At 44.6% G+C, this 24,273-nt stretch overlaps 1 protein-coding gene across 1 annotated transcript in view; it reads right to left on the bottom strand.

Moving 5' to 3' along the window:
• Positions 1-20,887, bottom strand: part of SHC3 (SHC adaptor protein 3) — a 168,006-nt gene extending 147,119 nt beyond the window's left edge. The window contains exon 1 of the mRNA XM_025359904.1: positions 19,508-20,887. Coding sequence (XP_025215689.1) covers positions 19,508-19,981 — 474 coding nt within the window. The 5' untranslated portion in view covers positions 19,982-20,887. The remainder of the gene's footprint in view (positions 1-19,507) is intronic.
• Between the last annotated feature and the right edge of the window lie 3,386 nt (positions 20,888-24,273).

Below are 24,273 nucleotides of genomic sequence, written 5' to 3' on the forward strand. Positions count from 1 at the left end.
CAGTCCTGGGAGTTCACCATCCTGAAGTGGATCCTCCAGCCCCGGTCAAGCCTTCGGACGATTACAGTCCTAGCTGACATCTAGTAACTTCATGGAAGACCCTGGACTGAAACTGAACTGAAACATCATAGATATGATTAAGCTAAGGATCCTTAAAACAGGGCAGGAACGCCTCTTAGGAGCCTGTGGTCCCCCCACCGACATAATTTTTTTTAACCTTAAGTGCATTCAAAAAATTCCAGACACCTAACTAGTCCTAAAAAAGTAAATAAAAATTTAACAAACCACAACAATAACAACAACAACAACAAAAATGTAATAGCCAAACAAAGTCACAAGATGTTTGGTTCCCTGTAAAAACCAAAGACAGCATCTTAAAATATGTCCCTGAGTTGTGTTCCAGAAACTAGACTCCCACCAAATGGAGCCACTGGCACACAGATCTCAGATAAGGAGAAGCTGAGGACTCAACTCTGATTGCTATTCTTTGTTCTAAATTTCTTCCTAAAGGGCCTGGAGAAGATCATGCCCATGAACCAGAGCTCACCTTCTTTTCTGCTGATCATACATTCTGAGACAAAGCTTTGCCTCCTTAATCACAAATCAGAAAATTTTGGAATCCACCTATGACCTGTGGGCCTCTGCTTGCAGATGTCCTGTCTTTTTAAGTCAAACCAATGTATAGCCTCCCTGTGTTGATTTATGACCTTGACTATAACTTTTGCCTCCCTGCCTCCATAAACCCTTACCTTTAAGCCATCTGGGAGGTTGGGTCTCAAGCATAAGCTACCCAATTCTCCTTACTTGGCACCCTACAAGTAAGGGTTAGACTTAATATCCTCCCACTAACACCCTCCTTTCTCCCATTACAAAACTCAATAAATATTTGGCCCTACTGCACCAGGTGAGTGGACCCCAGTTCAGTTCAGTAGCATCCTGAGATAGAAAGATCATTCTGGATTATTGGGTGACCCATACATGTAACTACAGGGTCATTATAAGAGATAAGCAAAGGAAAATCCAATCACAGATGAGAAAAAGACAACATGACAGTGGAAGCAGAGATTAATGTGGCCACAAGCCAAGGAATTCTCACAGCTAGAAGCCTTAGAAGCTGCTGGAGACAAGATGCAGACTCTGCCCTGGAGCCTCCAGAACAAATGAGCCCTGCAGATACATTGATTGTGGTCCTGTAAATCTTAGGGCAGACTTCTGACCTCCAGAACTGGAAGATAAATTTCTGTTGTTTTAAGTCACTAAATTTGTGGTCATTTGTTAGATTAGCAACAAGAAACTAATATATTGCCAAAATGTTTTTTTAATTTTTGTCAATCTTCCTAAATTTAACAATTTTTTTTTTTATTCAGGATCTCTCTCTGTTACCCAGGATAGAGTGCAGTGGTGCAATCATAGCTCACTACAACCCCCAACTCCTAAGTCCAAGTGCTCCTCCTGCCTCAGCCTCCTGAGTAGCCGGGATTACAGGCATCCTGCCACCAGGCCAAGCTAATAAAAAAAAATTTTTTTGCAGAAATAGGATCTGGCTATGTTGCCCAGGCTGGCCTCAAACTCCCAGCCTCAAGTGATCCTCCCACTTTGGCCTACCAAAGTGCGTGGGATATGTATAGGTGTGAGCCACCATGCCCAGGCTGGTGTATCAATTTTAATTTTTTTTTTCAAAAAATCTGATTGTGGTTTCGTTGATTTTTTTCAATTGATTTTCTATATTTAATTTTATTGATTTCTGCTTTTATCTTTGTTATTGCCTTCCTTCTGCTTGCTTTCATCCTTTTTTTAGTTTCTTGAGGTAGACATTTGGATTATCGATTGAAGAACTTTTCTGTTTTCTAAGGTAAGCATTTGGTGCTATAAATTTTCCTCTTTGCACTGGTGCCATGTCTCATATATTTTGACATGTTGTAGCTTCATTTTCATTCAATTCTATGTATTTTTTGTATTTCCTTTGAAGCTTCTCCTTTGTCTCATTAATTATTTGCAGCCATGTTGTTTAATTTCAAAGTTTGGAGATTTTCTTACTGTTTTTCTATTACCAATTATTAATTTAGTTCCATTTTAAATTGAATTTCATTGTGATCAGAGAACATGCTCTGTATGACTTTAATTCTTTTAAACTTGGTTAGATTTGTTTTATGACCTAAGACATGGTATATCTTGGTGAAGGTTTCACGGACACTTGAAAAGAATGTTTATTGTGCTGTGATTTTGTGGAAGGCTCTATGTATGTCTATTAGATCCTGTTGGTTCGTTATTTTGTTCAGCTTTTGTCCATCCTTGTTTATTTTCTGTCTAGTAGTTCCATCAATTGCTAGTAGTATCAATTACTAGATTATTCTGTCTAGTGGGCTGCTGAAGTCTCCAACTGTAATTGCGGATATATACATCTTTCTTGTGATTGCTTCTGTTACAAGGACGGGTTCATATACACGTTTTGTTTCACCAGGCTCTTCTCACTCAACAATCCCTTGTAAAAATCTTTTCAAATCAACCGTAATACGACTCTAGGTCACTTTTAGAAATGGCTACATAGTACTATTTCATAGTGTAAATGTACCAGAATTTACCCTACCACTCTATAGTGCGACCTTTGCTTTGTTGGGTGGGCAACATAATCCCCAGTGAAAATTCCACTGGCTTTCTCAGTCACAAGCCTGAATTTTGATGACAGAGGCTGACAGTTGAAAACTCATAGTAGTTAAGTGGACCATAGTGTATAGTAGGGGCTAGAAGGGTGCGGGGTAGACATGAGTCTGTATTGAGCCTTTTGAGAAAAGAATTGTGACATTGAAAACCATCAGTAATTCTGCTTGTAGGTCATAATAAGCCATAAAGAAAACTCTACCATCTTTTCTTTAAAAAAGAGTAGTGGTATCCTAGACAAAGATTAAATTATCTCTTAGTCATGTAGGCATATGAACTAAAGACCCAAATTATTCTTAGGATAGGAAAAAATTCTACAGATAGAATATAGGCCAAATCTGGCCAACACAGTAATTCAACCTTATTCCTTACTATGAGCAGGGTCTCTTAAATTTAATTTACAAACCAGAATGTAAACAATAAGATAATCTAGATATAATGGGATCGCAACTGTTGCGGAAGTAAGAAATGTTTGGCTTGGAGAAGAGAAGGCTAAGGAAAAACACCTGTTTAGCTACTTCAAGGACTGTCATCTGGTAAGGAAGGAGCTCCATTCTGCCGGGTTTGAGAGGGCAAATGTCACCCAGATGGAGGGGGGTTGTATTAGTCAGCGTTCTCTAGAGGGACAGAACTAATGGAATAGATACATATATATAAAGGGGAGTTTATTAAGTATTAACTCGCACAATCATAAGGTCCCACAATAGGCCGCCTGCAAACTGAGGAGAAAGAAGAGCCAGTACAAGTCCCAAAACTGAAGAACTTGGAGCCAGATGTTCATGGGCAGGAAGCATCCAGCACAGGAGAAAGATGTAGGCTTGGAGGCTAGGCCAGTCTAGCCTTTTCACGTTTTTCTGCCTGCTTTATATTCTAGCCATGCTAGCAGCTGATTAGATGGTGCCCACCCAGATTAAGGTCTGCCTTTCCCAGCCCACTGACACAAATGTTCATCTCCTTGGGCAACACCCTCACGGACACACCCAGGATCAATACTCTGCATCCTTCAATCCAATCAAGTTGACAGTATTAACCATCACAGAGGTCATGGAGTGCAAGGCACAATGGCCAGCAACACACTGGTCACTTGGTTCAATAGGGAAATCCCGGCCATGGGAGGACTTCACACAGAGCCTGCTTCCCGAGGATTTTAACCTTGACTGAGTGCATTCCAACTCTAAGGGGCTACAGCCCATGTTACAGACAAATGACAGCTGATATGTAGTGTCAGGTGTCCCTGACTACAGCCATTCTTCAGTGGCACATCTTCCCCATCCCCTTGGCAAACACTGCACCCTCCCACCTCCAAGGAGCTTCTCACTCTGATTCTCCTGCTGTGAACACGCTCCACTCCTCCACCTACCCAGATCTGGATAGTCCTTCCAGATCCAGAATAAATCCCACCTCCTCAGTGAGGCCTTTTCTGATAACCCCAGCCCACCACTTATCTCTTACCATGTAATTAACACCTTTTTAGAACGTAGATTTTTTTTTCCCATTCAACTGAATTAAAAGTTCCTTTTAGGCAATCACCCTGCACCTCTTCAACAACCTACAATACCTTCCAACAACAAGACGTGTAATTGAGCTTTCAAAAAATACTTGTTGATCCATTCATTTCCCCCTTTCTTTTTCATAAATCCATGTAATTTTAATTAGAGGTGGGGGCAAGTGAAAGTGTTAAAGAGTTTAGCTTTCTGTTAGGAAATGTGCTGGTAAAATTTGGCTATACAATGTTTTAACTTAAAAATGATCTCTCCTGGCTGTCATTAAAGTTGACTCTCTTACCGAAACCTTTCTGTAATTAGCTGTCAAGAGAAAGGACAGGAGAACACAGAATTCAAGGGTCTGCTAACAGTGCTTTCCAACTACCAAACAGCCTTTAAAGATTTTGGGTGGGCTGTGGCATACATAGTTCATGGAAGGAACAATTACCAAGGAATTTACTAATTGAACAGAATTCAAAATGTGCCTCCATGGAATTATGTTCTTAATCCCCAGCAGTATACAAATAGGCCCCAAGTCACCTTCTGGACCAGTCGCTGTTGATCAGGCACATCCTCCAGTGCCCTGCAGCCGGCTCCCATTCCTCTGTCGTCAGTCGCATATTAAGTATTCATCACAGGCTCCTTCTCCAGGGAAGCCTTGGGAGAGGCTGGCTGATAGAGTTTGGATCTGGCCCCCACCCAAATCTCACGTTGAAATATAATCCCCAGTTTTGGAGGTGGGTGCTGGTGGGACCCGACAGGATCACGGGAGCGGGTTTCTCATGAATGGTTTAGCACCACCCACTTCGTGCATCCCCACCATGCTGTTCTCGCGATAGTGAGTGAATTCTGGTGAGAGCTGGTCATTTAAAAGTGTAGGCGCCCTACTTCTCTCTCTCTCTCACTCCAGCTTCTGCCATGTGCCTGCTCCCTGCTTCACCTTCTGCTGTGAAGTCTCCCCAGAAGCTAAGCAGATGTCCACATCATGCTTCCTGTACAACCTACAGAGCCAGTTAAACCTCTTTTGTTTATAAATTACCCAGTCTTGAGTATTTCTTCACAGCAATGCAAGAATAGGCTAATACATTGGCTGAACACCTGTCCCACAATCCATGGCCTTACATCATGTCGTTGTCAGCTCAGGCTCCCATAACAAATATACCACAGACTAGGTGGCTTAAACTACGAACATTTATTTTTCATTCTGGAGTCTGGATATCCTAGATCAAGGTATTGACAGATTCAGTGTCTGGTGAGGGCTCGCTCACTGGTTGCAGAAGACTGTCTTCTTGCTGCATCCTTAACATGGTAGAAAGAGGGCAAGCAAGCTCTCTGGGACCTCTTTTATAAGGGCACTAATCCCATTCATGAGAGCTCCACCCCTATGATCTAATCACTTTCCAAAGGCCTCACCTCCTAACACCATCGAATTAGGGGTTAGGATTTCAACAGATGAATTCCGGGAGGACACAGACACTCAGTTCATAACACACCACATATCAAAACTCATGGTCTGATGCTACACACATGTAAGCCCATCTAGATTATGGTTTCCCTGAGAGTGGGAACTATTCATCCAATTCATCTTAGATTATCCAGGGCTCCGGCATTGGGCATCTGGTAGAGCCTTGCTTCATATGGATTGACTTGAAGGCTACAGAGCTCTGGAGACCCTGAGCAGAGAACACCAGCTGCCCGAATGGCAGAGGCAGGAGAGAACAGTTTGCTTATGTGAGCTTAGTCTTGAAGGCCAAAGAGGATTATTTTAGGCCAAGATGAGAAGCGGCCCAGAGGGGAAGAGTTTGAGCTAAGCCCAGAAGTGCAACTGGTTTGGGAGAAAACAAGTTTCTCCTTATGGTTGGAGTATCGGGGTAGGGGTGCAGAAGATGAAGCTCCAGAAGTCAAATGAAGCCAAACTGAAAGTTTTTACACTCATAATAAGGAATTTGGATTGAATTTTGTAAGCAAGGCAAGCGAGCAGCAGACAGCTTTTAATTAGGCAGATGAGATGACAGACACGTATTTTAGAAAGATAAATAATTCACCACAATTACAGAAAAAGGTGAAAAATGCATATTTACCTTACTAGATGCTGAAAAAAACCGGATTTAATTCAGCAACCATTTCAGATTTCTAAAAAACTAGGATCATAGGAAAATTTTCTTAACTTGTAAAAATGTATGTAATCGTAAATATTCTTGATATTTGAATACAGAAGAACTCTCTGTAGCCAGGAGCAAGAAAGTAGCCTTCACCAATAGAATTGATGACTGTACTCAAAACCCCAGCCAAGGCAATAAGAGAAGGAAAGGAATAAACTTATTATACACACAGTGAAAAATGTCTGTCCAAGTGGAAAGATGAATATAGAAAAATATTCGCTATTTTATAATTTGTAAGAAATTAGAAACTGTCTACCTGTGTAACAACAGGGAACCGTTGGAATAAATTTTAGTTCACCCATAATTTGAGTGCCAAGTGAATGCCAAAAAAAGAGAGAGAATTATAGGTACTAATATTGAAAGATCTCCAAAGCATATAAAGTTAGAAGAGCAAGTCACAGATCAATATATGTAGAATGTTTTGTGTTGTGTAAACGAAAAGAAGAAAAGATGAAAGAAAGAAAAGAAAAAGACGTGTGTGTATGTGTGTGTACACACCCTAGAAATATAAGTAGCAGATAATTGTTGCGGATTATCTCTGAGAAGAATAAAATTAGTAAGTGTCAGGAAGAGAGCTGAGAGGAAACTTTCACTTTTCACCCCAAATAGTTGTGTATTGTTTGAAACATTTCAGAGAGGTAATATCATTTTTTTCTCTTATTTAATAAGAAAAGTCTTTCCCAAAGCAATTTTCTGGAAAGATCAGTAGTTTATTGCAATCATCAAGGCAAAGAAAAGAAAAATGGTGAGGGCATGAATCAGAATAAAAGGAAGGAAAAAGAAGAAAAATGTGAAACCCTTTAGAGGTGGAAATGAGAGGTTGGTGACTGAACAGATGTAAGAGGCTTAGAAAAAGGACGTGTTCAGCAATGACTTGGGGGTCTCAGATTTGGGGAGAGGATGAACAGTGACACCTGAACAAGAAACAGATGCCAGAGGGAAAAATCGTGAATTTATTTTGAGACATGCTACACTTAAGAGGCCTCCGAAATGGTAGATGGGCAGGTTGCACCACCAGTTAGCGACACAGACCTGGGTAGATGTCTCAGTAGCCTTGAGTCCATGACGCTTGTCTCTGCTTCCAATCATCACTCCTAATTGTCTTCTAATTGCCTCTACTTTAATTCTTACTTTTCCAATCATTTCTCCACACAGAAGATAGAATAACCTTTGGGAAGTTGCCAGTGGCTTCCCACCACACTTGCCAAAGTTCAGTGAGCTGTAGATCTGACCCCACACCCTGTCTGGTTCCACACACTCCAGCCAAGCAGGCGCACTCTGCTTCTGTCACCTCCTCTAGATGGGCCCACGCAATCAGGCACTGACACCTACACACACATGTCCCACCTGCCTGCCAGATAATCCCACCCGTTATTTCGGCTCCATTTCAGTATCATCTCCTGGGAGAAGCCATCCTTGATTTCCACGTCACCACCACTAGCGTGGCTCCTGGTATTTTCTCTCATCCGTCTCCCCCACTGGCACTGAAGGAGCAGGAAGCAAACAATTCACCACTCTATCGCCAATCCTAGCACAGGCCTAGCACAGAATAGGGGTTCAATAGATACTCGTTGAATGAAACAATTGATTTTAAAATTGATGAAGGAATACACTAGTCAATGGGTGAATGGGGAGGGCAAGACTTGAAAAAAAATCCAGAAACAAAGATGGAAAGATAACAGGACTGCACAAGAACCAAAGGACAAAACACTTCAAGGCCGAGACTGGGAGTCCTCCAGGGAGAGGACAACAGTATCGGGGTCTGCGGGGAGGGAGGTCAGGCTGCAAAAGAATCGAAAAGGGGTTTAGATTTCATATGAGGGGGCACTGATGGACCTTTTCCAGATCACTATCCACGGACCGAGAGAAGCCGATCACTGCATATTGATGTGAATAAGAAGAGAGGAAGTGAAGTGGGAAGGAAAGGATGCACAAGGGAAGAGAGAGGGCTTCGAGTGGAGGCAGGATGGGAGGAAGGCTGATTTAGCGGGGAACAGACCTAAGGAGTGTGTCCCTCTCCCTGTATATGTAATTATAAGACAAGCAAAGATAGTAAGTACTAAAAACACAGAACCTCCTAATGACTGTATTACACATTGCTGCTGTCTGCACCTTAAGGTTGAATTCACTGTACCGTGTGGTGTAGACGCTACCAGCTGAGCTACTGCATTCCTCTTCCTGCCTCCCAGTGGCAGCAGGGCAGTGGTTCTTCACAGCACAAAAACTGGCAAAACTTCAAATCATGACTTTTTTGTCCCAACAGCCAGAGATGTTAACCATTGGCCAGCACACCCCTGCCCTGGGGGTCCAGCAGGAGGGAGGGAAGGAGGGCAATGAGGGGGACGGGGTTGTGGTCAACACCCGGACATCAGAATTCTCCCCTCTGGCTGTTAAGTTGTGAGTCTTATTTTCTCCTCTCACCTGAGTTAATAAGTCATTCTGCAAATGAGGTTCTTATCTATTACAGGAGTTGCTACTTCCAGTGAAAAAAGTCACAGCTCAGTTCTCTACATAGTGCAGCCATCACCTCCTTACAAATAACAATCCTTTAAAAAGCAGTTTCTCTATCCCAGAGACCAGAGGAGACCCTGGAGGACTCAGCCCTAAGAAGGGGTGAGGTGGGCTGACCAAGCAAGGGGTACCATGATCCCATCAGTCATATGGACGTGGAAAGTCAGAGGACGAAAGGAGGCTTCTCAGCATGTGGGAAGCAGGAGGGACTCAGGGGCACCTGCCAGGCCCTGGGCCCTGCCAGCTCACCCACTTGACCAGTGACCTTCTGTTCTCAGCCCAGCTTCCCGAAAGAGGCGCCACCCTGCCTGGTTCCCTTTTCTGAGAGTACTTATTTGCTATTTGTTCTTTAATTTGGTCAAACCCAAATAGAAACATGCACCAATATACTTTTTAGAACTTCCATGATAGCAAACCTTAAATTGAGAAAATCACATCTGTAAATTATTATTATTGTTATTATCGTTTGCAGATTAGGGGGAAAACCCCATGGCTTTTCCATTTTGCTGGTGAAACACCTTGACACAGAAGCGTGTTTCCCCTCCTGGGTGCCTCTGCCTCCTGTGACTCAAAAGCATCAATGTAAGGTGGCTACATGTCCTGCTGCTGGGCTTGCCCCCACCTCGAGGGACTGTATCAGGTGTGATGCCAGGGGCAGGCAGCCACCTGGGTCCCCACACCCTGAACCAGCTTGTGAACCACAGCCATGGGCCCTTGCCACTTAGCCCCATAAAGACCTACTCACAGCTCCCCTTGTGGACAGTCACAGTTTATCTGTCTTATAGCTCAGACCCCTACTCTAGCATCCATCTATAGTAAACCCTGAACAAACATTTGAGGAATTTAAAAATGTTTCTCTATTTGGGTCGGGTACGGTGGCTCATGCCTGTAATCCCAGCACTTTGGGAGGCTGAGGCAGGCGGATCACTTGAGGTCGGGAGTTCGAGACCAGCAGACCAACATGGAGAAACTCTGTCTCTATTAAAAATACAAAATTAGCTGAGTGTGGTGGCGCATGCCTGTAATCCCAGCTACTTAGGAGGCTAAGGCAGGAGAATTGCTTGAATCCGGCAGGCAGAGGTTTCTGTGAGCCAGGATCGCACCATTGTACTCCAGCCTGGGCAACAAGAGCAAAACTCTGTCTCAAAAAAAAAAAAAAAAAAAAAAGGTTTCTCTATTTGATACCCAAAGGAACAGTAATAAAATCTGAGACTCTTTCAGACAAGTTTATCTGATCATTCCTTATCCCGTATTTCCATATTGTTAGGAAACAGAAATCCCTACAAGTGGTTCAGGTCAGTTAGTGGCTACTGTAGAAAATACTTCTAGAGTTTACGTGTATTTCGGAGGGTGAATTGTATATGTCCACTTGACTGAGCTATGAGATGCCCAGATATTTGGTTAAACATTATTCTGGTGTGTCTGTGAGAGTTTTTTCCTTTTTGATAACATTAACATTTGAATCAGTAGTAGACTGAACAAACAGATGGCCCTCCCCAATTTGTGTGGCTCTTCTCCAATTCGTTGAGGGCCTGAATAAAACAAAAAGCCTGACCCCTCCCCTGGATAACAGAGAATTCCTCTTGTTGGTCTTCCAGCTGGGACACTATTTTGTCCCGCCTTCAGATCAAACTGAAACATTGGCTCTTCCTGGGTCTCAAGAGGCCAGCATCAGAACTGGAACTGACACTATCAGCTTTCCTGGGTCTGGCCCACCCTGCAGACCTTGGGACTTGCCTGCCTCCAAAATTATGCAACCCAATTCCTTATAATAAATCCCTTTTATTATAAGAAACTCTTGGTTCTGTTTTTTTCTGAAGAACCCTGACTAATACTATTAAAAACAACTTGGGAGAACACCCATTTCCAGAAGGCTCTTCAGATACTGGAAGAGGCCCTGCAGATACTGGAAGAGGACACTGAGCAGAGGAGGCTCCTCAGATACTGGAAGAGGACACTGAGCAGAAGAGGTTGGGAGGTGCGCCTCCCACCTCCCCACCTGAAGGCTAGGAGGCCTGCCCCTCCTCACAGCTCACAGTGCTTCCTGGGGACCACAGAGTCAAATCTAGGACGTCTGAGCACACTTGGAACCCTGAACCACTTGGCCATATTTGATATCACTGTTAAGCCCAAGGCTGCAACTTATTCGTCAAGAACATGGTGTGTTCTCCAAGCACCGAGGCGGAGGCGCCATCCAGACCTGCACAATTCTAGGGCCCCACTAACACACTTGTAAGTTCATTCCTGAAGGACAGTCACCATGGACCAACTTGAGGTCCTCATTCCCACTGCGTGAGGAGTGCCTTCATGTCTAGAAGGAATGTGGACATCCAGGCCACTGCTTGACCCACACCAGGGCAAAGACAGGCCCACACAAGTCCACAGAGGAGCAGCAGGCAAAACCTGGAAGTCTGGAAACCGCTCCTAAACAGTGCAGGGTGGGGTGGCGTGCAGATGGCACTGAACCGATGGCTGTTGAAGTTGGGTGGTGGGTGATGTGTCCCTGGGGCCTCATTTTACCATTCTCTTTATTTTGTTGTGTTTATATGTTTCGTATGTTGATGTATGTTTTAAAATCCTCATAATAAATGTTTGAATTTTATAAAAGGGTGTTTTACAAGGCATGTTGCAAGGTTGGCAGGTGACCTTGCAAGACAGGCAGGGCTGCAAGCAGAGGAGGTAGAGATCAGTGTGAGGTGGGTTAGGCTCCCTCACCCCTCATGTCATGTCAGGGATGGGCAGGACGAATGGGCTCAAGGCTGTCGTTCTCCTGCTGCCAGTTTTTAGGGGCCTCTTCTGCTGAGTGGGTTGTGGAGGTCTTTTTGTTAAGAAGACCCGAGGCATCCAAACGAAGACTCAAGGAGGGAGAGGCAGCAAGGAGGGATGCGCTAAACCCTGGGTGGTGAGGGAGCTCTTTGGTATTCGACATGGTACAGCCCAAGGGCACATCCAGGAACTAAACCATGTGCCTGGCAGGGGCCAACCTGTATTTTTGCCAGCCTGAAGCACAGCTCATGCAGTCAAAATCAGCAGGGAGGGCCCACCATGGCCAGAAGAGAAACCTGCACTACTCACTTTAATCTTAGAAAGACGCCTGTGCACGCCGAGCACAGTGGCTCATGCCTGTAATCCCAGCACCTTGGGAGGCTGAGGCAGGCAGATCACTTGAGGCCAGGAGTTCAAGACCAGTCTGGGCAACACAGGGAAGCCCCATCTCTACAAAAAGTAAAACAATTAGCCAAGCATGGTGGTGTGTGCCTTTGTCCCAGCTATTCGGGAGACTGAGGTGGGAAGATAGCTTGAGCCTGGGAGGTCGAGGCTACAGTGAGCCATAATCATGCCACTGGATTCCAGTCTGGGTGATAGAGTGAGACTCCATCTCTAAAATAAAAAAAATGCATATGCTAGGGAATAATGGAATACAGTTGGCCCTCCAAATTCATGAAAATATTTTTTAAATACATGATAAAAATAACAATACAAAAATAAAAAATAACACAAATCAAACAATGCAGTATAACAAATATTTGTGTAGCATTTACATTATAATAAGTATTAGTAATCTAGAGATATTACAATTATAGTAGACAGTATATGGAAGATGTGCCTAAGTTATTTGCAAATACTGCATCAGTTTATATCAGGGACTTGAATATGCTCAGATTTTGGTATCCATGGGGTTCCTGGAACCAATCCCCCTTAGATCTCGAGGGATGATTGTACACAAATCCCTCATAATTCACTTACATTTTGTCCATCTTCTGGAGGGGCAATAAGTCATTGTGAAGGGCTGAGTCTTCCAGGCAAAGAACGCTCAAAACAGCTACGTTTTCATTGTTTTATCTTAAGAAATAAAAGCCTTCTGTGACTCCTGCTTTGGTAAAAACTGTAAGAGGCCCAGAGTATACAGTGCCTCTACTAAATACCACCTTGGGGGTAAATTCTTTGTCAACAGAGCTAGAACCATATTTTGATTTTTCTTTTAAACAGAAAGTTTCTATTTGGGCAGGTGGCAGTGGAAATTTTTAATGTTTGCAAAGCAAAAAGCACTATTGTCAGTAGATTGCCAAGCAATTATATTTAATGGAATTTGATAAAATGAAGTTTGTCAGAATGACCTCAGAGTAGAGAGCATTTCTGATGTGAGGCTGGGTGAAGGCCAAGTTCCAGAGTTTGAAGGGTTCATACAAGTTTAAATTCTTGAAATTTGGAATGGACTCTTTGCTTCTTTTTCTGCCTATTCAATAGACAAACATGAGGAAAGCCTTTTTTGAGGGGTTCTCCACTTTGGGAAAACCATGCATTTCAGATAATATCTGAGGATGGCTTCAAGTCGGAAGTAAGCAGCACTATAACAATGAGCTCTTTGAACATTTTTCTTCTTGGTTTTGAGGAGCTTCAGATATCCAGACAGCTGCTGGGGCGTCAGGCACCTGCAAGCACCAATGGACCGGGTAAGGCACCTGTTCGAGCTGTCTCCTCAACTTCTCTTTCCTGCAGCTTCTTCCAGCATCCAGGCTTCAATGCAGATCCTCACAGGCACCTGGGCTCATGGCTAGAAACCCAAATCTTCACTAAATGGCAGTGGTATTTGCCAGACCAGCTGTGGTGCAGAGTAAGGTGTGTCTGAACTCAGAATCTATAGATCATAGAATCCATGAATCTAACTAAACTGCTGCCACCTGCCTTAGAAAAAGACCTCAGCCAGAGGTGCCATCCAGTGTTGAGAAGATGCTCGCCAGCCAAGAAGAGCAGTGGTGGTCCCCTCTTCCAGACATGTCAGATGTACAGGAGGGCTGAGGTATATCCGGCACCTTCTCTCCAACTCTCCTCACAAAGATGAAGAAGACTAGCATGGCCTGTAACCATGGAAACATGGCCTTTGGCCCCTGGTATCTCACTGGGGGTCAAGTGGTCCAAACAGGGGTGCCTAATCCCTCTCACCCCAGTGTAACTGGTGCCACTCTGCTTATTTATAACCATGACTGCTCTGCAACGGTGAAGTGGCCACTCAGGGAAAATTCACCAATTCTAGCACTGGGAGACATGGACTAATGACTCCCAGTGGACCCTCACATTGTCACACTGTTGTTGTTTTGGTGGGGAGGAGAGAGGCGAAATCACAATGGGGTCAAAATATTTTGTTTTGTTTTTTAACTCACAGAACATAAGTAATTATGAATTTGTAAGACCAAAACCAACTTGTAAGGCATATTGTGCAGCTGCACATCCCCACACCCCTGTGACACACACACACAGACACAGAAACACACACACATGATGGTCAACATCCACCCACTCAGTAGGCTGTTCCTATGCTCACTGCCTCCCACCTTAAAGATATTATTTATCCACCACATATTGTAGAACTCTTATGATAAACTGCAAAATTGCCCTTTACCCAGGAAACACACATAACTGGTTACTGCTTTCCATTGCATCTGCAACCATTTTATTTGTGAATTAAATAATTCACTACCTCTATTACCCTTGGGTATTTTCATTGAACATGCTGGCTCCTCCTTGTTGCTTTCCTCTGAGCCCCACCATGGACTTGGGTCCTTGCACTGCAGGGTCTGGCCCTGGCCCCCGTGATCCAGCAGGTGTCCACCAGGTGAGCACACTCCTGATACTGCAGTGTGCTTCCCTGGGCCCATCTCTTCCAATTACATTAGACGCTGGAGCAAAAAACGATACCGATCCTGAAGCCACCATTTCTGCCTCGGCCAGGCCCCCAATCCATAGAGACCAACCCCAGCACAACCCTGCCTTCAACTTACTGCAGCCGGGGACAGCCAGGTCCAGAGAGGTGAGCTGACTGCTCTAGCCCCACACTAAGGTGGTGGTGGAGCTGCAGCCCAGGTGTCCTGCCTTTCACCAGTCCAGGACCTTCACCAGCCCGGGTGTCTGCTCTAATCTCCCCTACCCTAAGCCAGGCACGGCAGGCCAGCAGCACCAGCACATCCTGCAGGGCTAGCCTGTTGGCTGGAAAGCCAGTCTTCCAAGTGGGTTCACGTGTTTGCTGCCCAGGCTTTCTGTTCCCAGGACTCTGCTTTAGTGACAGTAATCATATATTCCTCAAAACTATGACATATACTCAAAGGTAAGACACCATGCGGAGGCAGTGGAGCAGCCATCTGTTCCTTATAGGATGGAAGTTTTGTCGTAGCTTATCTTTTTCTTAAACATGAATATAAAAGAAATGACTGAGATAATTGGGTATTTCTAGAAATATGACATTTCCTATTTTCTAACAAGAAAGAAAACAGCCCCCATCCAAAGTCATCACAAGTCATCTACCTGTGGCCTGTGGGGTGTGTATGTGTGTTGTGTGTGTGTGTGGTGTCTGTATGGTCATGTGTGGGCGTGTGGTGTGTCTGTGCATATGTGTGTGTATGTGTGAGGGGTATGTGTGGTTTGTGTGTATGTGTGGAGCGTGTATGTGCCTTTAACACATCTGTGCTTGTGTCACATAAAAAGAGATAACTCACTATCCAGATCAAATTAATAACTTTATCTATTAATGTCAAAAGAAATTCTTAAGCTATTTTTCAAACCATTTAGATATTTACATGTAAGCCATCCATATTATAAGATTTTTAAACAATTTTGAGAAAAAAATCAACTTTAAAGTTCAACTACACATCAAAAAACAACTTTTCAGTCTAGAAGTAAAATAAAATTCTATAATATTATAGTAGAATTGATACAGTTGTTTTAATATAGTTAAAATAACTTTTGTATGATCTTTGCTCACAGTTACCAAAAGAATACAGCTCTGAGAAAATGAAAATTTAAGATATTTTTATACACTTTGTCAAGTGAAAAAAAATTAAGAATAAATTTTTGAGTAAATGTAACTTACGAAGACCACCTATAAAAGGCAGCAGAGCATTTACAAATAAAGCAAATGATTTATACCACCCCAATCATTTGATGTAGAAATGGGAGAAATAAAATAATTTTTAAAGTGTCCTTGTAAAAACAGAGCTTTGTTCCAAAAGGGAAGCATACCAGGAAGTGTCCAGCATATCAGGAAATAATGCCGTACTTTTCTGATCATTCAATCTCCTATAAATAGCTTGCCATTTTCACTGTCAGTAAATGTACAACACTCCACAAGCTGAAACCTATATAACTTCGCTGGAGCCTTCACAGGTGTTTATGAATAACATAATCTGCTGGCTCACTGAATGCTGACGCTGTTGGAATAGCTCTGAGCAGCGGGCACCTAAAACCATTGCTTTTACATTGGGCCTCCTGATTCTTGCCCTTGGCACTTGGGTCAGTTCTAAATATGGTCACTTCTTATCCTTTTGAAGTCTGTGCTGTGATGTGCTCTAAGAAGGAGCCCGTCTTTTGGGGACCACACTGGGGCCAAAGGCAAACCCAGTGCAGCCCACACAGCACTGCCTCCTGCTCCAGCCTCGCCCCCTCCAGCAGGCAGTTTCAGAGCTGAATGCCAAGGCTGTGCTTGTCTTCAGATGGCCCAGTGGCTCTTTAAAAACTGAACCCCTGCCTCCTGTCCCCTGCACTGTTCATATTCCTTCCTACAGTTTCCCCACCGTGGATCTGAGGACGGAGAAGGTGGAGGACCAGGATATTGCCTTTTGAACCTGCTAAAGACCAGCAGCCTCCTTGAGTGATGGGGGTCCTACCCAGCTTTGACTTTAGGATAAGATAATTTAAAGGAGAGCAGCACCGTAATCAATACTCATTTGTATTTCTTTTAGGTCAAAATATCAAACACTTTTAAAACGGAAATTTAATGAAACTATTCATTGTTCTTTGCTGTTGGATTTTTCTTTTCTGTCAAGAGCATAGTTTCTTGTTCTTTCTTTTACGTCACCAAAAGAAAAAAGGAAATGTCAAGTACACTTAGGGGAGTAAAAAGGTGCTGCCAATGAGGCCCAGCTGAAAAGAATATAAACCTCCAGGCAGAGTAAGCTGCAGCCTTCCTGTGTGCATAGCCCCGTTCTGTTATTTAGCAGCAAACTCAATGATGGACCAATTAGACATGCTTAGAGCTTTGAATTCTCCTGTTGCTCAGGAACTTCTTCCATGTTTAAATTTTAAGTCCTTCATTAATTCACATTCTAAGCTGTTGCTCAAATAGTTTAATGTTTCCTAGATGATCAAAATTCACCAGACGTCTGTACTTTACAGTCCCTGTTCTCAGATTAAGTCAAAATATTTTTGAATTATAATTCATGTGTGCAATATCCTAATATCACCTGGTATTTCTTTGAGGGGAAAATCTATAATACAGTATATAAATTTTCCAGGAAACTAGAAAACATTTGGGGGCTTTATTTTTAATTTAGAAAAAAATTACATCAAAGAGAATAATGCATCCTTTCCCAAACCCTAAACCCTTAGTTTTTACGATTGGTATCTAGTCATATGATAAAGATGGCCCATTTCTATCTACCAGAAATCTTTTAAGTAAGGATACCAGTAGAACTATTCAAAAATTCTAAATAATGCCAAATTAAGATTGTTTTGGGTTAATAATTTTTCAATAAAATAAGTTCACAGTTTTAAACTCAACATAGGCAATGCGGGAATTTGCACATGTGCGCCAACAGAGGGCCATGTGATAATTTGAATCAAACATGCACACACACTTTAGCATCTGGTTTTCTTTCTGCGTGATTTCAAACTTCTCCAGGAAAGCAGAGGACAATGCCTGCGTTTATGTTCGCATCATATCACTATTCACGGCTGCTAATGAACAAGGAACCAAACCATGGATGGTACAGAGCCTTAATTAGTCATGCCATGCACCCCTCAACCCGTCACTGCAACCCCTTAAATTTGAGGCAACACAAAGTAACCCCAAGACACAGACAAGCTCTGTGCAGATCCAGTCCTTTGACTATGAATACTACTGCTGATGCTGCCAGTAAGTTACAAACCTTACAGCAACAGATTGTCGACGCAGAGCCATTTTATTTTAGTACATTCATCATTATTTTGCCACATTTGACCTTTCAAACTGGATGATGGCCTTCCTTCTTTAAAAAGCAAAAGCAAAGTTCTAAGCAAAGTGATTCAAACAAAAATTTAAAGCCATAAGTTTGAGAATTCTCCCTCAATTTGAAAACTACTCTGTTAAATATGACAGGTAGAAAAAGCTTTGCCAAGGTCTATTTGTCTATTTGAAATGTAAGCTTTTTAAAACAGCAATTATACTAACAACCCAGAAGTAAACACAACCTCAAAGCTGTCAGGGATTTTTGGTTTGTGTTTTTTGTTTTTTTTTTTTTTCTTTTTGTTTTTGGCCCCTGGTTATATAATTTAAATAAGCAAAACAAGAAGAATATTCTGTTTCTCTTAAAATAAACTAACCCAAATATGCATATATTATGCTCATCTATATCCCTTTGGTAAAATATAATAAAACACACTTAGAAGCTAAAATGAAGGTTAAATTCAAAAGCAGACTGAAAAGGTGAAGAGGCCCTCTTTTAACAACAATGGCCACATTCATCTTCAAGCACTTTTTACATAGTTAAAGGTAATCCACAAAGTTAAGTATCTCTGTTAATATTTTAGTTCCGACCAGATACTGCATTTTACCTGAGGATGCGTTCTGCTAAATTTTTACACTGGAATCTGCAGCCAATATTTACGAACAGACATCCTGGGGGTTTCTCAGTGTTACTGAGGACACTGTGGGGATAGAGTTTGTGTCTCATTTCTTTCTCAATACAAAGCCATGCCTTGGAGTGGCAGGATTGAAATACTGCAACTTCCATCCTTAACCCCTTATGTAGGGGGTGTCTGCTCGGCTGTGGAGGCTGGTAAAGCTCTGAGCTGCCCAACAGGCAGAAGGAAATAACCGCGTGGCAGATTACTTGAACTGTGCTGAGGCTTTTTCCTTAAATATCATAACACGCTTGCATAAGGGTAGAATTTTATTGACTACATCGTGCTTTTATCATCTTTGTGTTGGAGGAAAAAACTCCTTTCCAGCCTGTGGCTCCAAGCGCAGCGCCTTAGTTCCCTTTTAGCACATTTAAATGGAAGACTACAGTCACCAGAAAAATAGTCCCAGAATTCTCATTCCGCTGCTGTAAACGAGAACCTCTCCTTAGGGAATGAAAGACAAACCCCAAGAAAACCTGGCCTGGGTGAGAAAGTAAAGCCCGTCGAAGAGAAAGCAACACAACATTTGGCCTGCTCTGCAAGGAGCTGGGAATTCTTGCTGCGGGGTCAACAAGATGCCTACCCTCCCTCCAGGGAAGACACAGCAGGAGTAGGGCCGCCACTCAGTGCATCTCTCCTCCCGGGGGCTGCCCTGGTCTCCCCAGCGCGTTTCCTAGATACTAGGCAGGCCGGACCCCCGCTGTCCAGGGCTGGGCTCCCATGACACTGACCAGACATCTGGTAAGCCAGGTGGCAAAGGCGTGCCAAAAAAAGTGGAGCCCAGGGAAAACCGGGACGGAGCGGTCATCCGAGTGGTAAACCTTCTCCCAATGGATGCGGGAAAACCGCATTTGTAGTTCCCTCCTCACCGCTGTCAAGCGAGCTGATTGCTAAGGAGTGCGCATTTCCTTGCCTCTAACGTGACAGTCGCGGGTGCGCCCCGCACCCCGGACTTCAGGGAATGAAGGAATCTGTCCCGAACTGGCCCCCACCCTGGCCCCAGAATCCCCAACCCTCAGGGCGGCCGGCGCCCGCACCCACCTTGACCACGTAGGTGACTCCGGGCCCCAGCACCTGGTCGCTGGTGTGCGGCGCCCCCCGAGGGGGTCTGGGCAGCGGCTCGTCGCCCGGCCGGCCCTTCCTGGCGGTGCTCATGGCCGGGGCGCGGGGCGCCGGGGGCGCGCTGCCGTCCGGGGCGGCCAGGCTGGGCGCGCTGCAGCTGCCCGAGAGCCGCGCGCCCGCCCGCTCCCGGGCGGCCGACGACAGGCCGCGGAGGCCCGAGCTGGAGAGTTTCAGGTGGGACACCTTGTGGAGCAGGTGGCCCAGGCTGCCGGGCCCATCGTCGGGCGCCTTGCGCAGCGCCTCTCCGGACACCAAGTAGGGAGCCGCCGCCGGGGTCGCGCGCGCCGCTGAAACCTTGCCTCCGCCGCCGCTCACCGACAGGCTGTGGAGAAGGTCATCGACCGATGTCACCGAGTCATTCCTGAAGCGGTTGTACTTGGTGCGTGGAAGCATGCCCCTCCGTGGGCTCGCTGCATCCGCCCGGGCGCTGCTGGTGCCGGCCCTGGCGCGGGCTGCCGCGCATAGCAGGCGAGCCACTGTCCCCGGAGCGGGACGGAGAGTGGGGGCCCCGGGACAGCCTTCTGGAGAGCGAGAGCAGAGCAAGAGGATGGTGCTCTCCCACCATTAAAAGCCAGCACAGCAGCGGCCGCGCAGCCCCGGCCCTGGAGACCGCTGCTTGGGGTTGCACGTTTGCTTTGCAAAAGTCATAGTTGCCTCTGATGGAGCGCCCAGCTGCTTGGGGCTGCTAACAGCAAAAGCATGACTCACTCTGAGAGGAGACCCTTCTCAACAAAGGCTCGGTGAGCACTGCAAATCACTTCCTGTAGCAGAAAAAAAAAAAAAAAAAAAAGAAAAGAAAAAAAGGAAAAAAAGAAGAAAAAAACGACATCCACCCGCTGACAGCACACTAGAGCCAATCAATTCTCAAATTTCCTTTTTCTACCTTCCCAGATATTTCCTTCCAACCTTTGATTTTTCACCTTCCCATCCCCCACAATCTGCATTTGTGCCAAAGGTAAATCCAATCCAGTTCCTTCAAATCGTCAAATGAACTTTCTGAAACCCATTATTCTGTTAGGTTTTGCTCGTCCCTGCTCAGCCCATCTGTGTGAGCCTGTAAAAGTGTCTAACAGCGATGCGTTAAAATGTGACGAAGGCTTTTTAAGAATCAGATCTTCAGCGAATCCTGATGAATCCTGACTTGGAAGGCAGCATGAATTTTTAAATAGAAAAAACAAAAAGGATATTCACCCTCAGGTGAACATAAAATACCAATTTCCTAGATTTTTCTTTTTCTTTTCAAATTAACAGAGCAGCGATGACAAGTGTCTTTGTAGCAATGCAGTTCCTCCAAAAAAAAAAAAAAAAAAATCTGCATATGAACTTCTGCACAGTGCCAATCAAGGGGTCTTCCCTGCTAATTTACAGCAGTCTTTCTCAGCCAGGGTTAAGTTGAATATCCACTTCCAAAAAAGAAGAGTGCGTCTTTGACGAGTGGCAACAGGCTCCAGAAATCCATTCCAAAAAAGGGGCTGCATTTGAAGCTTTATTCCTACTGAATGTGTTTAAGCTCTGGAAAAACGCCTAAGAAATGCTACAAATACATTTCAATGTTCCTTCAGTTGCTGCTTGCAACCCTGCAGTCAGGAAGGAAAAAATGCAGCTGTTCTCATTGCACATCAAATCCACAGGGGGGGAAATATGCCTTCTTTTCAGGAGTCAGGCTCGGGCTTGCAAGTAAAATGCACAGGCCTTCTTTCTCTCAGTTAGGAGAGCAAGACTTTCACTGTCCCCAAAGGTCTGCCCGAGACTGAAGCCTTCTGACTCTTGACCTCAGTGGGCTCTGCCAGGCTTCCTCATGCATTAGGATCACCTGCTCCACAGTGAAACACTCACTATCAAAGTTTCCCCGCAACTTCTGAGCAAGCGAATAAATTCAGTTCTAGCACACTCTCAGGTCACCCTGACCTCTCACGCCCATGATCGAACATGTGGGGCACGTGAGGTCCTGAGTCTTGAACCCTGCTCTACGGAGCAGGGTTTAATGAGCGCCACTCATGGCGGGCGAGCGGGTGAGGCCAACCCCTAGGACGCAAGAGCGCAGAGGAGCCGCGGCGTCCCCGGTACAGGAAACGCGTCCCCACGGCTCGCCTCCTGTGCCGCAGCCCTAGCAGAACAGCCACACGGCACTCATTTGTTCCCGTTCCCTGGCTTGCATAGCAACAGCAATTGCACACCCCATAGATGATTTTGATGGTTATCAGAGTCCTCCCCAGATCTGTAGCGAAACAGCCCTATCATTCCCAAAGCGAGATCTTCATTAGATGCAGACAAAAACAGCAAAATGTGAATGAAATGCTGTTTGTGTGAATGAAAAGGCTAGCGAGCGAGCCAGCGTTTCTGTGAATGAAGCAGGGCCTTGCAGCCGGTGCCAGGCAATCCCCTGGGCTCCAGCGGCCTCAGCCAATGAGCGGCCGCCCCGATGACTCATTCAACAAAGGCTTGTTCAATAGTGGAAGATTCCATTTCAATCAAAGGCGGGATCTTTTATCCAACGGCAGTGTGGGAAAAAAAAAAGGAAAAAAAAAAAAAAGAAAAAAAAACACCCAGCCGGACTGCAAAGATACCGGGAGGAAGAGGCCAGCTGCTGTGGAGAGGAAAAGCTGTTTTACAAGGGAATTTGAGATCCCTTGGTCAGGTCTGAGTGTGAAGAGGGTCTCTCTTGGAGGTGAGCTGTGCCCCTAAACTTTCATTCAGCCGTTCATTTACATCAAGGAACAACCATGAATGTGCCAGTCGTTCAGCTTTTATTATGAATGTACACCGAATGCACGTTCAAAACCTAGGTTCCTAGCCCTTGATTCTTTTTTTGTGAAAGGCATGTAGAACACCTGTATACGTTCTGAGGCTCCAGGGAGGAAAAAAAAAAAAAAAAATCCAAAGCTAAGTACTTAACCCTTTAGCCAACAGGAGACTTTTATTTCTTTTATTATGAGGCCAGTGGAGGGAAATTGGTCATTTTAAAATATAAATAGCAATATAAATTTACTATATATGAAAAGATATGTAATCAAAGACAGAAATTAATATTCCAAGAACACAGTAGTACGGTAAAACCTCACTTACCTGGAAAATAGTATCAACACTTTGGAACGTAGCAGAGAGGTGGAAAAAGAAAAACCCGAAGGCCTCTCAGCATCAAAAGGAGGCTGTGCAGCCCACACAGAAGCTCACACACCCTACTCATGAGAAAACCCTTTGCCCTTGCTGGGGAGCTGTTCATGTTTATTTTAGACCCTGTCGCAGAAAGCCCACATATCTGCTTGATCAACGTAGAGGCAGATGAGAGAGGAGACCACTGCGACAGAAAATGCTAAATGTAAATGAAACTTTCTGATGCTGGCTTGCTTGATAGCCTTCTGACAACATGGAAGGAAGCAGGAAAATAAACTCCATTTTAAAGTCAGCCTTGAGATTCACCAAAGCCAGGCAGGCTGGGGTAATTTACAATGAGAGCCTTTCTGGCATGTTGTGGTTTTTCTTTTTTAAATCAATGCTTAAACACGTATTTGCTTTCTATGGTTGCCATAACAAATTACCACAAAATCAATGGCTTAAAATAACACAATTTATTATCTTCCAGTTTGTAGGTAAGAAGTCCAAATGGGTCATGCTGGGATCCAGCAGGGGTGTGGGCAGAGCTGGTTCCTCTGGAGGCCCCAAGGGAGAATCCACAAATTTCTGAGAAGGTGCCATGAGCTGGGCCCTGGGGAAGGTGGTTTTGCCTTCTGGAAGGCAGAAAATCTGAAATTAATGCTATAACCTAGTTAAGGCTGTGTGAATCTTTAAATATGTGTGAGATACAAAAACCTGACCAAAGGAGTGAGCTTGACCTGAGGATGCGGAGGTGACCCCTGACCCCAGTGGAGGCATCCTCCAGGTAGACTTCACAGGAGGAGACTGTGTGGGCAAGGGCTCCAGGCCTGAGCAGTCCAGAGTCTCCCAGAATCCCTGGTAAGCTGGTTGGGTTGGTGAGGGGGTCAGGAGGGCTGGGCACTCAAAGAGGCTTAGAGGGGTGATGTGGTTTGGATGTGTGTCCCCTCCAAATTTCATGTTGAAATGTGACTCTCGGTGTTGGAGGTTTGGCCTGGTAGGAGGTGACTGAATCATGGGGGTGGATCCCTCATGAATGGCTTAGCACCATTCCCTTGGTGATGAGTGAGTTCTCGCGCTGAGCTTACATGAGATTTGCTTGGATAAAAGAATGTGGCAGCCTGGTGCGGTGTAATCCCAGCACTGTAATCCCAGCACTTTGGGAGGCCAAGGTGGGTGGATCACCTGAGGTCAGGAGTTTGAGTTCAGCCTGGCCAACAGGTGAAACCCTATCTCTACTAAAAATACCAAAACTAGCCGGTCATGGTGGCAGGTGCCTGTAATCCCAGCTACTCTGAGGGCTGAGGCAGGAGAATCGCTTGAACCCGGGAGGAGGAGGTTGCAGTGAGCCGAGATCACTCCATTGCATTCCAGACTGGGCAACAAGAGTGAGACTTTGTCTCAAACAAAATAAAAATAAATAAAATGAAATAAAATAAATAAAATTAAATTAAAAATGTGGCACCTCCCCTCTCACTCTCTTTATTGCTTCTGTTCACACCACGTGACACTCCTGCTGCCCCTTCACCTCCTGCCACAATTGAGGCCCTCACCAGAAGCCAAGCAGATGCCAGTACCATACTTCCTGTACA

This window comes from Theropithecus gelada, chromosome 15, assembly GCF_003255815.1.
Source record: "Theropithecus gelada isolate Dixy chromosome 15, Tgel_1.0, whole genome shotgun sequence".
NCBI classification, from domain to species: domain Eukaryota; kingdom Metazoa; phylum Chordata; class Mammalia; order Primates; family Cercopithecidae; genus Theropithecus; species Theropithecus gelada.